Genomic DNA, 16,073 nt, shown 5'->3' with positions numbered 1-16,073 from the left:
AAATATTAGACTACTTTTCGGGATAATTTCAAATAGGTTTTTAGTTGATAACAAAGCTATAGACAATTAAATAATCTATCAGATTCTTACTTTTAGTGTTGTTCGAATGTCTAAAGCTTCATCTAGGGGCAGAAATATGAACTAGTTCCATTGTAAAATCATTGTTTTCACGAAAAAAAACTTCAAAATAAAAAGTTGCTCTGGACCCCCGACGGATCATTTTGATTTTGGTTTCAAATGAAAGGGGAAAGCCCATTCTTTCATATCCTGATGTTTCAGAGATGCTGAATTTTTTTGCATAAAGTTGTTAAAAAAAGACACCGTGTCATACGCTTGTTCTCTTGGGTAGCCTAACAAAATGTTTCTCCCCTTGGGAGGGACATACTTGTAAGCGCGTATGTATTTGGTTGGTTCAACGATAAAATGAACCATCTACTTTTGCTTGAAAGAAACTGTTTGTTGTTTGCATTTACATGCTGAAAATATATATACTCAAAGTGTAAAATAGACAAACTCAAATCAGGAGATGTTCTAATCATGAGTGCTAGATATTGAATGCAGTTTTCCTATGATATTTTGCGAGGAAAAAAGTTCTCTGGATTTAATTAATTGCATTTAGAAAATTCCAATTGCTATCCCATTTGAAAGATGTAGGGGAGAGAGGGTAACAGTGGATCAGCAGGAACTATGAAACATTCGCAATAAAATCACAATGCATGATCGGAATCGTCTAATTCCCTCATATTTCACAATTTCTAATTCTTTACACGTGTTGCTATATTTTGGAAGAGATCTGATAACTCTATCTCTTTTAATGGATATTTGTTTGTTTTGTGATAGCCAGAGTAAATTTGCAATGATAAACATTATTCCATCTTTATGAATTACCATTCATTGAATAAATGTTTAGTCTATTGCTATTTATAGCAAATTTTATGCTCAACATTTGCCGCGAACAAAGTTTTTTGGTAACTACTCATGGTTCTGTGTGATTTCACAATTTTCATGAATAGACCCATTGGGTAACTGTGAAACGATGGCGTATGGGGAACAGTGATTTTTGTTTGTTTTTGTGGTCTGTCTCAAAATGTCAATGGGTTCCGATTTTCCACACTAAATACTACTCATATAGTGCAAAATTAGTAAATTTGGCCAAATTTTGTAGAAATTGTCTCTTATTTCAGGATTGCAGCTAATATGCATATATGGTGGTTCGATGTTATGCGATGATATAGTGGATTCTTTCGTAAACAAACGATTTTCGCCTCAATATAACTTTAATTCAAAGCGTTAGGATCATTCTTCGTCAAAAGAAAAGAATAAAATTTATAAGTAGATTATTTCACTATAGACGACATCGTGTTTCATAGTTCCTACCCATGGGGCACACTGATACGTTTTACCACCAACTGTTTATTATCCAAAAAATTTTATTTCCCGTGAATTTTACCAGCTGGAAAAAATATATGTATTAGTTAACAACATAGTGGCACTATGTATCACTTTTGATTACACAAATAACATGTATTATCATCAAAATTAAATTGTAGAAAAAATGTGTTTCATTGTTACCCTCTCTCCCCTAATATATTTTTTACTCTTGTTCTACGGTAAATTAAGCATCATATGATCAGAAACGTCTAATGGAACGGTGGAACCACGCGTCGCCTCTGGATCCTATCATGAGACGAAATGGCACGAGAGAGGAGAGATGTGTTCAAATCATTCAAAAAAGCTGCTAAATTAATGATGTCGCATGGTTGAAGATATTCGATTTTATGCTAAAGGATTTTAACCGAATATTCTCTGTAATGATTTTTTGATACCCTATCAGCCCAGCGTATTTCATACGTTAGTTATTTTCACAACAAAACGTTCCAAAGTGGTTATTTTGTGTTTCCCATACTTAATTCGGCATAATATGAGGGCTCACGAGGGTATTGGATAAATAACCAAAAAAAATTACATGGCCGGGTTATAATGGGTTAATGCTAGCTGGATTATGTCGGTTTTGTTTTGCTAAAAAATACTGAACTCATAAAAATAGTTCCAATTGGCCACCCTCTTACCTTAATAAAATTCAATTAACCCCTCTTGTATATCGATATATATCCCTAACCTTAAGAAATATGTGATATTTCTCCCAATATCAATAGCAATAGCAATATAAAAATCATTTCAATGTGCAATCTCTGGTTTTAAGAAATTTAAAAAGTAGAACAAAGAAATTCACACCTTGAAGTTAACGCAAATGTGCCTTATCCAAAAAAAGAACTGAATAAAAATAAGCGGATTTTCGGGTGGAGAGTTACCGGCTTCTTGCCGGTAACTCTCCACCCGATAATCCATATATATTGGAAAGATGAAATATTTCGCTAGGCGGAATTATTCTTGAAAAAGTATGAGTCTTGAAAAAGGCTTGAAATGAATAGGAAATGTGCGACTGTAAACCAAGAGCTATAAAGTGTTGTAATCGGTTGGAACTAAGGTTCAAACAAAATCATCGATTTTCTTAATGATATATTGTAGCTTTCAATGATCAAAAATTATAAAATTAATTTTAGCCACCATCCTGGCCACAAATTCTGGCTATAAATTTACAGATGAAAACTTGAATTCAAGACTGACACGAATTATTTCAATCGATACTGATTTACAGGTTCAAAGAAAGATTGGATTGAAAGCAATAGATCTAGGAGCAAATGCTGTAGTTGGATATTCACAGTGTTTTGATTTAGAAGGAGATGTCGGCGTGGTCGCACGAGGTATTGGAACAGCTGTGACACTGAGTAAAATGCACGAGAATCCGATACATCAAATTGTCGATGACCCACTTGTTGAAGTGTAAGTATAATTTGGGTGGTGAACGTTTAACAGATTCTTGGATCTTTTATATTTTTTTTTGCCTAAAACTCTCTTTTGTGCACCTAGCAGTGAGATGAGAGAATTCTTGTATCTCTATTTATTTGCTCATTCATTTGTTCTCCGATCTCAATTAGGTTAACCCTAGAACGTTGCACTGTGGTATAAAAGTACCCCACGCCTTCTTTGGAGCCGTATAAAGACGAGAATTCGGCATTTACCAACCTGGGATCCTAGCCATAATTCAATTATTCCTAGTAAGAGTAGGAAAAGGTGGTATAGCCAGTTTGCTTATAGCCTTCGTGGAAGCAGGTGTCAAAGCTGGCGTGGGTTACGTTTGTACCCCAGTGTACGGTTGTCATTAGCGTTTTATCAGGTTTCGTGCTGTCAGTGGAAATGTGACTCGTCACAATACCTTTAAATACTGATTGTTTTACTACGTAAGTAACAATTAGTGTTATATAATCGTTTTGCCTTTCTTTTATAGAAAGGCTATGCAATCACTCTGAAAACCGATTTTTTAACCGAGGCCCGGAGGGCTGAGTCTCTCATACCATTTGACTCAGTTCGTCGAGTTTGGCAAGTGTCTCCTACTATGCGGCATCCTACTGTGCAGATTTCTACTGTGCGGTAGCCGCGTTGTAGGATACCCATGGCATATGGGATTTCGACTAATTTTGGCTGTGGCCGATTATTTCATCCGCGTCAACATGTTGCGACATACTTTCTTTGGCAAAGTTGTTGGGCCTACAACTTAGAGTCATAGGGTATCCAATTAGTTGAGAACTTTGTCGCCAGGGGTGCTATGAGGAAAAAGGCTACACATGTTACACATGTTCGTCTGCACAACCGAACCCCATGTACGTACGCGGTGTTCGTACACACAGGTTCTTGACACTAGTTTTATCTTTCTATCACTCATCATCACTAGTGTTGCCTCATTCTGTTTTGTGTGTGTCTTTCTTGTGTACGCACACGGTGTACGTACACGGTGTTTAAACCTAAGTTTGCACATCGTTCGCTTGGGTTCGGTGTTCGAGGTGAACCTGTACACAAAGGCAAAGCAAGTTTGAGGTTGAACGCGTGCACGAAATTTTGTACACAGGTGCAAACTTATCGATGTTCATGGGAAGACTGTATTCAACACATTTTTAAATAATTTTATATCAAGATCGTGATTAGCTAGAGTAATACTGTCTTCAGCAAAGTTGCTCGAGAGGTTGAGAAATACCCAACGGTAACAGATTAGTTTGGAATACTCTCACTATGCGGCGCTAGTGAGCGTAGAAACTCAGCATATGGTAGATAATGATGTTTAATAACTTGGAAAGATGGTGTTTTCGGCAAAGTTCTCGAGGATGGCAAAGACTACTCGATTATGAATAGATTAAACTGGAATGGACGCCAGGCGGTGCTAGTGAGTTCTTTTTTTAAAACCTTGTATCTCGAGATCCTGATCATTTAGAAAGGTGGTGTTTTGGCAATATTCATAGGCATGTCGAGCTCTGTTCTACTGCGAACAAATTAGTTCAGAACTCGTCCACTAGGCGGCGATTATGAGAATGCAACTTTCTTAACATTATAGATCTATTTCTAATCTAGTCTGATAATTTAGAAAAACGCTGTTTTCGGTAAAGTTCGCCAGGAGGACATGTGCTGTTTGACAATGTATAGAACTATTTCGATTTTACCTGCTAGGTGGCGCTAGTGAGCAGGCATTTTTCCTTTAAATTTCTGCATCTCAATATAAAGGCAGTTTAGAAGGGTGGTCTTCAACAAAGTTGCTCGAGAGGTCGAGGACTAACCAACGGTAACAGATTTGTTTAGAATACTCTTACTATGCGGTGCAGGGGTGTTAATCGATAATTAATCGTCACCGCCGATAACGTTAACTACCCGTCAACGTCATCGGAAACTCCGTTAACGATAATGTATCGTCGCCTTCATCGTCATCGTCGATAATTGTATCGTCGTTTTCATCGTCATCGTCGGTTCATCGGTTATCGCGATACATTTTGCGTTACTTTCCCGTTTATTGGGGTTGAAGTTGGTGCGGTTAACTTTCAATTGTTTAGAAATAAATAACTATTGAAGGACATGTTGTTGGCAGTTGAAAATCAATAGTTTTGGACATTTTCTATGCACAGGGGGGTGTGTCAAAATGGAATTTTTTGGCAACTTTTCGGGAGAGTTTTATATTGAAGAGAAAGTTATTGGCAGTTGACAATCAATAGTTTTGGACATTTTCAATACACAGGGGTTCGACGATGTGTCAAAATGGAGTTTTTCAACTTTTGAGGAAAGTTTGTTATATTGAAGAAGTTATTGGTAAGTGAAAATCAATAGTTTTGGGCATCTTCAATGTACCGTCGGTGCATCAAAATAGAATTTTTTTCAACTTTTCGCGAACTTTTTATATTGAAGGGCAGGTTGTTGGCAGTGGAAAATCGATAGTTTTGGACATTTTCAATTCACTCAAGGATCCAAATTGGCAAAAAGGCGAAAGAAATTCTTTGAACCACGAAAAACATTTTTAGTTATAGTGTCTTCAGCAAAGTTTAATTATATTTTTTGCATTTAGAAAGTATTAGTTGGGTGATTAATCCCTCTAAAGCTGAGAAGAAAGTTTTTGCTTATGTTTATGAAAATAAAAAAAAAAAATCTTTGGCAAAGTTGTTGAGAATATCTTAAGTATTAACTTCGCTGAAGAGACTATGTGTCTATTTGTCGATTTTAATTTACATTTGTGGATATTTTTTTGATATACCCCTGAAAATTGCTTTTTTCAAAATATTTTTCCTGGTGATTTTGTAGAATTTCTAAATGTTCCAAGATGTTGTTCAGCATAAGAAAATACAGAATTTTTGTAATGTAAGTTTATTTGTATCTCTTACAACTTAGAAGTTATCGAATGTTTTAGTGCCCAAAAAGCGATATTTTGGTACGGAAGCCACCAATTTCCGCAGACGAATACCAATACGAATCTGTAAAACAAACACTATCAAAATCGTTTGGTGGGCTCTAGCTTACGTTCAAGTCAAATTCGAGTAAATTCCTTCTTTAGCATATTTTTCTTATCTTAGAGATGCAAAATGTACAAAAATAATAATACTGTACTGTATGAATTTTTTACTAAATGATCAGAACGGGTTATGAGGCTTTGTCGAGGAACTAAAGAAGAATATTTTAACCGCTCCGGTTTATTATAAAGAAAGAAAAAATATATGTTAGTCCAGATGTTTGCGTTTCGACTTCGTCTCTTCAGAACCAGAAAAAACATGTGCCGATTTTGTCAATGTCATCGTTTTATCAGCCTATAATTCGCCAAGGGGCTGATAAAAACGGGTCTTCACTGTATTCAAAAAACGTTTAAAACTCTATTATGAGGCCGTACATAAATTACACTACATATTTAAGGGTAAAAGAAAGAAGCATGAAGCACCTTGTTATATAGTGGAGAGAAGAAACGGAGGAGGGGGCTAAAAGCTTCCTAACTAGAAAAGGAAATCAAACATTGGAAGTATGTATGTATATTCTCCTTTTCAAAATCCGAAATCTTCTGGTTTAAATTGAAATTATAATAAAATCTGTTAATCACCACACGACTTGAATGTGTAGTATAATTTGTGAATGGCCTAATAATAGTGGTTTAGTAGGTTTTTTCAATATATGTTTTTGCGTGCTAAAATTACTAATTGCACAATAGCTCAAAATTTGTTTTCTTCATGGTCAAAACAATATTGATCACCTTTTTGCCGCTTGGAAACACTGTGCACCTGGGACTCTTCTGTGCACCAACTTACTCGAAAAGTTGAAAAAAATCAATTTTAACACATCGTCGGACCCTTCTGCGTATTGAAATGTCCAAAATTATTGATTTTCAATTGCCAACAACTTTCCCTTCAACATAATACATTTTCCCGAAAAGTTGAAATAATTTCATTTTGACGCATCGTCAGACCCCGCTGTGCATAGAAAATGTCCAAAACTATTGATTTTCAACTGCCAACAACATGTCCTTCAATATGTATTTATTTCTAAACAATTGAAAGTTAACCGCATTAACTTCAACTCCAATAAACGGGAAAGTAACGCAACATGTATCGCGATAACCGATGAACCGACGATGACGATGAAAGCGACGATACAATTATCGACGATGACGATGAAGGCGACGATACATTATCGTTAACGGAGTTTCCGATGACGATACATTATCGTTAACGAGTAACGCCGATAAATTATCGTGAAAAATGTATCGCATTAACAACCCTGATGCGGTGCTAGTGAGCGTAGTGTGATAGATAATGACATATCTCAAAAGTCTAATAACTTAGAAAGATGGTGTTTTCGGCAAAGTTCTTGAAGGGGTCAAAAGCTAATCGATTATGGATAGATTAAATTGGAATGTGCCCGCCAGGTGACGCTAGTGAGCATTATTTTTTATATCCTGTATCTCGAAATCATGATCATTTGGAAGGGTAGTGTCTTTGGCAATATTCATGGACAGGTTAAGCTCTGTCCTAAGGCGAACAAATTAGTTTGGCACTTGCCTTCTAGGCGTCGCTAATGAGAATGAAACATTATTAACATTGTAGATCTATCTCTAAAGTCTGACAATTTAGGAAAGCGCTGGTTTCGGTAAAGTTCCCCAGGAAGACAAGTCGTCGCTGTTGTTCTATCTTGTCACAAGTGCCGTTTAGCACATTTCGAGAAAAACGATTTTTAAAGTTTGAGATTGAATATCTGGAAACTTATAAATGGTATAAACAATTCAAAAAAGACAATTGATGTTTCTATCTATTCTGTATTAATCTCTAAAATATTACGAAGATCAGTTGACTATGCTGCGAGTTTTTACTATAAATGTAAATAAAACTCGCACTCACACGTTTCATAGGTGTGTATTGATGACAAAATTTGTATGACGTGTCATAATCGTGCATGGAAAATTTTCCATAGAAAAAAATCATTAATTTTAAATTTTTATTCATATCTTTGGCTTCATTTGGCCTATAAAAATTCGGTGAGATGAATTTTAAAAGAAATGAGCCAGGGAATCTAAAAAAATAGTTCTTTTTGGTTACAGTGTTGCCAAATATGCTATAATTCCAGTTTAATACTTAAGTTATATAAAAAATTTTGGCGAAAAAGTGAGCTAAGTTCGTGATTTTTTTAAAGCGTTTTATGCAAATTTTATTTAAAAAGGGGAAGGCCGTTCGTTTGTAGTACTATCGAAGTTCGAAAAAACAAGTTGAATTGAAAAAAAAAATCACGGTAGGTGGAGTTATGGCCTATCCCCCGAAGCGTGTTTTTATGGCAGAGGTTTGCGGTGAACGCTCTCCAAGCCGAACCACTCAACAGAAATAAAAAAAAGTAAAAAGATTATTGAAGAAAAATGTATTGTGGTGTACTCGAACGGATCGGTTTCCCAAGAAAAAAAATCCTGCTAAAAACATGTTAACCAAAAAATTGAGTTTTTTGGTGTGCTAAATTTTAAACAAAAAATTATTGCAATGTATCGAAAATTTTTGGATGAAAAAGGAACCGTTCAAGTACACGAGAATATAAATACAAACAATTCAAAGTTTGATGAAGATCGGATGAATAGATTTTGAGATACGGCACTTTTCAAAAAATTTAGTTCCTAGATAATTGCGTTTAAAGTTGTGTGTTAATTTCATTCGCGGAAGAAACAGCGCGCTGCGAACGACTGTAGTTTGAAATCTGGTGCTCCGACCTGGATGAAATTTTGCATAGATATTTTCAAAAGCATGTACTTTCGGAATATTCAATAATTTTTTTTCGATTTTTTGAGTTCCAACTTTGTATATAACCTCTTAAATTACATTTTTCTCACAATTCTTGTATTTTTGTTTTGAAAATGATTATGCCATTGTGTTTCTTAGATAGTTTTACATATAAAAATATCTTATACATCAATATAATTAGAGCCAATCCTCAGACACAGTCATTTGAAGCAAAAATTTAATAATTTCTCAGTACCTTTCTCGCTATATCTTAGTAACCAAGCAGAATGTCAAAGTTCTATAAACGCCACTTTGTAGAGATTTTTTAGACAAATAATGTGGCATATATAACTCAGTTTACTCCAAAATGGCGTTTATCATAAGATAGCACACCAACGACGAAGTGCCGTTTAACAATCTAAAGACTATTTTGGATTTACGCGTAAGGTGACACTGGTGTGCAGGCATTTTTCCTTTCAATTTCTGCATCTCAACATTTTTTTGTAAAATATGTTTATTTGTCGATTTTGTTATAATTAAAAATGTTATCACAAAATAATTTGTTTTGGTGTTAATTAAGAATTTGAAACTCGAAGTTCAAATTACTTGCATTTACCCTAACGTCTTGGTTGTTCTGAATGAAGGAGATGTAGCAAAACAAAAATTTGAGGACTTTTGTTCTTGTTGTCCCCGTAAATCGCTCTAATGAAGGTCTTATCAATTCGTCGTTTTGTAAACGCCGTCCGCCGGTCACCACCAGCACTTTTTCTCGTAGTAGTGTGTAAGTCTCTTGTACTCTGTCGCACTCGAAAAATTTGTGCTGTATGGTTTCCACTGGTTTTACACAGTACAGGCAGTTAACACCGTCTTCTATCCTCATAGTGTGTAGTAGTCGTCTGTGTGGGACTTTTTGGTTTAACCACATGAACAATAGGGGAGACTGAGGAGACTTGATCCCCTTTTTTATTTTTCAATAATACTCCGTGGAATGATACAAAAACTATGTATTTTTTGTAGTTTTATATTGTTTCTAGGGTTGACTGATAATCATAAAAAAATTACATGGAAATATTATACTGGACATGAGCTATGAGCATTTTTGGAAAACAACAAAAAACTGGAAAATTCTTTGATTAGTGGAGACTCGATCCCTAATTTGGGGACACTTGATTATTTTTTGAAAACGTGTTTAAAAGAGCATGTAGGGTAGTAAGCCTATTTTTACCCTTTTTCTATTATCATCCTACCCATCTGAAGCCTTTGGTTAGAGCAGCTTCTGCCATCTTTGCTCAACGCATTGGCTCAAATGGTGTTGCGATAATTGGGGTACTCGATTAGAGTTTTTGCTGCGCTCAAACAGAAGATATTTACCATTCTCAAGACAATTTTGTTATTATATTGGCTCTTAATAAGAGGCGAATGACCTTAAGGCTAAAACCTCTATAATCGAAATAAAAAATGGCTCCTAATAACAAAACAAAGAAGCTGAAATAATAAAATTAATAATGAAATAATGTGGTATTCTCCCTAATAGGACAAAAATAGGTACCTAACCCCATTCAATGTTATAAATGTATTGTGGTATTGATTAAATTGTTGTGATTACATATTACTATTTTTGTTACTACATATTACGCATCTCTCACAAGATTTTTTAACGAATTCCCCAAATCTCTATGCAATGTCGTTATCATGGTTGAGGAACGTCAAATGTGGGATGCATGGTTGCTACGTATACTGTAGTAAACAATTACAGTTATGTTTCTGTACGATGAAGCGTTCATTTTTGACAGTATTTTTTGTTATTTTATGGCAACAATGACTTCAATTGTTCTGGTGTGAATTTGGTTATTTTCAGTGGTGTGTATGAAGCATGGCGAAGGGGATCAAATCTCCACAAATTTGAAGGGATCAAGTGAACCCATAGCATCTATTTCAGCAAATTTAGGCACAAGTGTAGCTGAACAAAAAAATCAGCTCAATCATAGCGTATTCATATAATTGACATTCTCCAGTAATTCTGTATGCAAAAATATAGTATGTAGTGGGTTACTTTATCAATTGTATAAAAGTTTGAAAATTTAGAAAATAAATCTTCTTCAGTTCTTCCGAGATTTTTTTCTTTCAATCGGTAAAAATTCAGTAACACATGTCCAATTTATTTTTTTTCTGTTAAAGAAACATATGTTTAGATAAAACTGCGCAACTTTCTAGTATATTCGATTAATGTATTCTGATTCGCCTTTGAGTTACAATGATGGGATCAAGTCTCCCCGGGGATCAAGTCTCCTCAGTCTCCCCTATGCTACGTTGCTCGGAAAGAAGCGCACGGGAGGATATATTCTTCCATATGCGTCTCCAGTTTGCTCCCGGGTTGGAAATTTCCACTTTGGCTCTGTCGGTGCGCTCAATGAAGAAGCGGGTAATTAGATTGGTGGTTGGGCTTTGGCGGATTTTGATAGGAAGTGTTGGGATGTTATCCTAGTTTTTAGGCAGGGAAGAGAAATTGCTCTCGGTGGATTTGCTTGGTGGAGGAAGGAAGAGTAAAAGGGAAGGGATTCAATCTCTTGTAAGTGGCGGTTTATCAGCAGCGCTTTACATTTTACCGCAGGCAGTTGTAGTTTTAAACCGCTGTAATCTTTGCTACGTGCAAGTTGCTGCATAGGTACCGTCGCACATGCGCCGCCACGGAAGAGGTAGAACCGCATGCTAGCTGTAAGTTTAGCCACTTGAGCTGTTGTCGGTTGTAAGTTTTCTGCTATGTACCACATCTTCGACGAAATGAAGGTATTTAGTACTTGGCGAGTAAAATTCGTCGTGAGAATGTCCTAGTTTAGCGATGTCATTTCCCGAATCGAGTTGGAAAATTATACCCAAGATTTTTATGCTGTTTTCTGTCCTGAGCCACGGTATTGATAGCTGGTTTACCGTAAACCCCACATCAATTGCTGTGGTTTTTGATTCGTTCAAGCGGGCGCCTGCGACTCGTTCGAATCGCTTGAACAAAGCCCGCATTTCGTTCAGCTGGTTTGCTGTACTGACGTTGGCGCTGATGTCGTCTGCATATGCAACCATTGGATCCGTTCCACTCACCTGTTTTATGCGTCGTAGAAGCGGTTCCAAGTAGATTCCAAAAAGATGGCTGGCCAGAGGGTCACCCTGCCGAACCGATCGCTGGATGGGGAAGGGTGCCGACAAGTGTCCATTGATTAGCAGCCTCGATGAAGATGCTGCTGCTATGCGGGAAAGTAGCTCTACCAGAGCCGCGTGGAAACCTAGCGATCGCATGGTGTGAAATAAAAAGATGGGTGGGTAATGTCAGAGACATAACCGGAGTGAAGTAGAATACACTTTAGACCGGTAAATTCTGCTCTGGAATAAGCAATTTCTATGCGATTTTGTCGACTTTAGCACATTCATAGTTTATTTAGAGTATTTTTAGCCTGTACCCAACAAACCGCTCGTAAGTCCACCGGAGGAAAGGCTCCCCGCAAGCAGTTGGCAAGGTTGGCAACGAAGGCCGTGTAAAAGTGCCCCAGTCACGGTTGGCGTTAAGAAGCCTCATCGCTACCGAACAGAAACTGTCGCCCTGCGAGAAATTCACAGCTGTCAGAAATCGAGCGGGCCTAAATTGTGACCCAAGATAAACCACAAACCAACAAGTTGTTTTCAGGACCAGCCAATTATAAAGTATTATTATTATAAATGAAATTTTCCATTGCGTTACAACCTCCCTCCCCCTTTTATCCCGGCTTGAATAACTATCAATCTTGATGATGCTGTGCGGCGGGGGCACTAGTTATTATTATAGTGGAAAATTTAGGTTTGCGCGTTTTTCCCAAAAGTTTTTTAGCTGTGCTGTTTTCAAGGAAGTTGTAGTTGAATTCAAAATAAAATAGTTTATTTCTATTGTCAGAGATGGACCTTCCAACGAAAACTAGTCTGGCTCGCTTGGAATCGAATTGTATGGACCAACCACTGCTTTCACAAAATAAGTTATTTTCAGTAATTGAACATTCTACACAACTAGTCACAACTATTTCCAATCAGCGCAAACATCGAAGGTTTTCATTCAGTACAATAGCAGATTTTCACTTTTGGAAAAATAGGCAACATTCTGGCCGAAAATTTTGAAACGGAGCACCTATATCGAAACGTTAGAAAACGTTCGATTTTTGTGAATTGAATCATTACACTAACCTGTCTACAAATCACACAAATAACTTTTTTATTTTGTGCCATTCTACTTGAAAGCGACGATATTGTTCACAAGTGGCTCACTTACCATCCAACGCTCTTGGCAAGCCACTTTCTGATGCTTGTAATAACAAAACTTCAATTCGATTCTTTGTCGATAAATTGATGGCCCTGAAAAAGGCCTTTTGTTTGGACAGTGTTCGGAATTTACTTGGAGCTGATGTATAGGGGAGCCCGGGGCTAGTTGGCGGTTGGGGTAAGTTGGCGGAATCCCCTTTTCTCCGTTTCTATGAGACATAAAGCGCTGTATCTCGTTGTGAACCTCAAGTAATATGAAACGCATTATCCTATGTGTTTTTGTTGCAAAACATTTTGTTTTTAGAAGCTGTGGGCGATATTGTGTTTTTGAGCATACTTTGTAAATTTTCTTAATTTTAAACATTTTGTGTTATTTAATGTGGTTTTCAATCTATTCCCTGAATGATTATATTTTTCGATAGTGCGTGCAAAGAGCTTTCAGTATCCGTATAAATACTACACCTATCCATACACAAAAGTATTTTTTTTAAATATTTTTTTATAAAATGTGCTGTTGGGGTAAGTTGGCGGTGACGCACGCGGGGCAAGTTTGCGGTACTATTTACAGTGCAAAAATAGTCATCAAATATTTTCATTTCTGAAATGCACTCCAAAGTAAGAGAAACTTTTTCTTATGTCTCTCGCCAATGCAGGGGACAATTATTTCGGCCAATTGCCTTAGGAATTTCGAAAATTTGCTTTCGAATATGAAGTACGCGTCGAGGTCAAAATGGCGGGATATTGAGACTGAAATATAATGAGAAGTGACGAATAATATACAGTTTTATTGAAAAGACAATCGGCACATTTCATAAGGACCACTGATTTAATTAAATTTCTATTTGATTGCTTATTTTCGGGTATTCCGCCAACTTATACCATACATGCCGCCAACTTACCCCGGGGCTGGGGTAAGTTGGCGGCTTTTCCGCGTCACATATTTTTGTCTCTAGAAATGAAGACAACTTATCAAACATTTTCATAAAATTTAGAGATGTTGCCAACAGTCTGCCCTTTCATGCAACGTGTTCTATTTTGATCTACCATCATCAAAGCGTTAGAAAATAAAAACTGAAAACACCGCCAACTAGCCCCGGTCTCCCCTATGTTAACAGTTTTGGTGCCATCTGAGACGGCGTGCTTAGCCAACTCTTCTGACAGCAGCAAACGGACGGCGGTTTGAATTTTGCGGGAGATGCTGCAAACGAACTGATCGTGAACAACAGCATGCTGAGTTTTTATACCTGACTACAGCACAATGTAAGCTCGTCCTTTTTTTGTGTTGTCCTCAATATGTGTTCTTCGTAGCTCCACCTCTTCGTTGGTCGACCACATATTTTTGATAAAGAACAAAATTGAAATTGTGTTTCCAATACGGAGGTTATCAGACACTCAGGCTAAAAAGAGTAATGTAATACGGCACCTTGGTAAAATGTTTGAGAATTGAAACCTTTTTTGAATGCGCCTAGTAAACACGAAACTGTAAACAAACACACAAATGTAAACTTTTTATTTTGTGTCATTCTACGTGAAATCTACGATATTGTTCACAAGTAGCTCACTTGCCATCGAATGCTCTTGGTAAGCTACTTTCGGATGCTTGTAATAACAAAATTTCAATTCGATTCTTTGTTGATAAATGGCCCGCACCAAACATACCGCTCGTAAGTCCACCGGAGGAAAGCCTCCCCGCAAGCAGTAAGCAACGAAGGCCGTGTAAAAGTGCCCCAGTCACGGTTGGCGTTAGGAAGCCTCATCACTACTGAACAGAAACTGTCGCCCTGCGAGAAATTCACAGCTATTAGCAATCGAGCAGGCCTAAATTGTGACCCAAAATAAACCACAAACCAACAAGTTCTTTTCAGGACCAGCCAATTATATTCCAGTAAGATATAAATGAAATTTTCGTTTTCCAATGCCTTACAACCTCTTACATCCCGGCTTGAATAACTATCAATCTTGATGATGCTGTGCGGCGGGGGCACTAGTTATTATTATAGTGGAAAATTTAGGTTTGCGCGTTTTTCCCAAAAGTTTTTTAGCTGTGCTGTTTTCAAGGAAGTTGTAGTTGAATTCAAAATAAAATAGTTTTCTTCTATTGTCAGAGGTGGACCTTCCAACGAAAACTAGTCTGCCTCGCTTGGAATCGAATTGTACGGACCAACCACTGCTTTCACAAAATCCGTTATTTTCAGTAATTGTACATTCTACAGAATTAGTCACAATTATTTCCAATCAGCGCAAAAATCGAAGGTTTTCATTCAATACAACAGCAGATTTTCACGTTTGAAAAAACAGGCAGCATTCTTGCCGAAAATTTTGAAACGGAGCACCTACATCGAAACGTTAGAAAACGTTCGATTTTTGTAAATTTAATCATTACACTAATCTGTCTATAAATCACAAATAACTTTTGATTTTGTGCCATTCTACGTGAAAGCGACGGTATTGTTCACAAGTGGCTCACTTACCATCCAACGCTCCTGACAAGCCACTTTCTGATGCTTGTAATAACAAAACTTCAATTTCATTCTTTGTCGATAAATTGATGGCCCTGAAAAGGGCATTTTGTTTGGGCAGTGTTCGAAATTTATTTGGAGTTGGTGTATATGGTAACAGTTTTGGTGCCATCGAATACGGCGTGCTTGGCCAACTCTTCTGACAGCAGCAAACGGACGGCGGTTTGAATTTTGCGGGAGATACTGCAAACGAACTGCTGCATGCTGATGCTGGAAACGAACTGAGCGTGAGCAACAGCATGCTGAGTTTTTATACCTGACTACAGCACAATGTAAGCTCGTCCTTTTTTGTGTTGTCCTCAATATGTGTTCTTCGTAGCTTCGTTGGTCGACCACATATTTTTGATAAAGAACAAAATTGAAATTGTGTTTCCAATACGGAGATTATCGAACACTCAGGTTAAAGAGAGTAATGTAATACGGCACCTTGGTAAAATGTTTGAGAATTGAAACCTTTTTTGAATGCGCTCAGTAAAATGTTTTACACTTCACTCCAGTTTGTTTCTGACCATATTTGCAATTTGCGTACTGAAATAAATCATAATTTAGGGTTTAACCCAAATTGCTCTCCAGGGAGAAACAGTCCTTAAAACAGAAAATGCAAACTTATTCTTTGAAATGATTTTGGTGGCCCTGAAAAGGGCCTTTTTTATAATGATACAAGTGA

The 16,073-nt window shown here is 37.0% G+C and overlaps 1 protein-coding gene across 9 annotated transcripts in view; it reads left to right on the top strand.

Moving 5' to 3' along the window:
- LOC131678572 (C2 domain-containing protein 5) overlaps nucleotides 1-16,073 on the top strand; it is a 1,698,126-nt gene that overhangs the window by 104,927 nt on the left and 1,577,126 nt on the right. For 8 of the 9 annotated variants that reach the window (XM_058958792.1, XM_058958791.1, XM_058958789.1 and 5 more), the window contains one exon: nucleotides 2,660-2,844. In XM_058958792.1, the coding sequence (XP_058814775.1) occupies nucleotides 2,660-2,844 (185 nt within the window). Of the gene's footprint in view, nucleotides 1-2,659; nucleotides 2,845-16,073 lie in introns of those variants that run through there. The other variant, XM_058958786.1, reaches the window with a different exon arrangement.

This window comes from Topomyia yanbarensis, chromosome 2, assembly GCF_030247195.1.
Source record: "Topomyia yanbarensis strain Yona2022 chromosome 2, ASM3024719v1, whole genome shotgun sequence".
Lineage (NCBI taxonomy): Eukaryota > Metazoa > Arthropoda > Insecta > Diptera > Culicidae > Topomyia > Topomyia yanbarensis.
The sequence above is the reverse complement of the archived record's forward strand: the minus strand, read 5'-3'. Positions and strand labels throughout refer to the sequence as shown.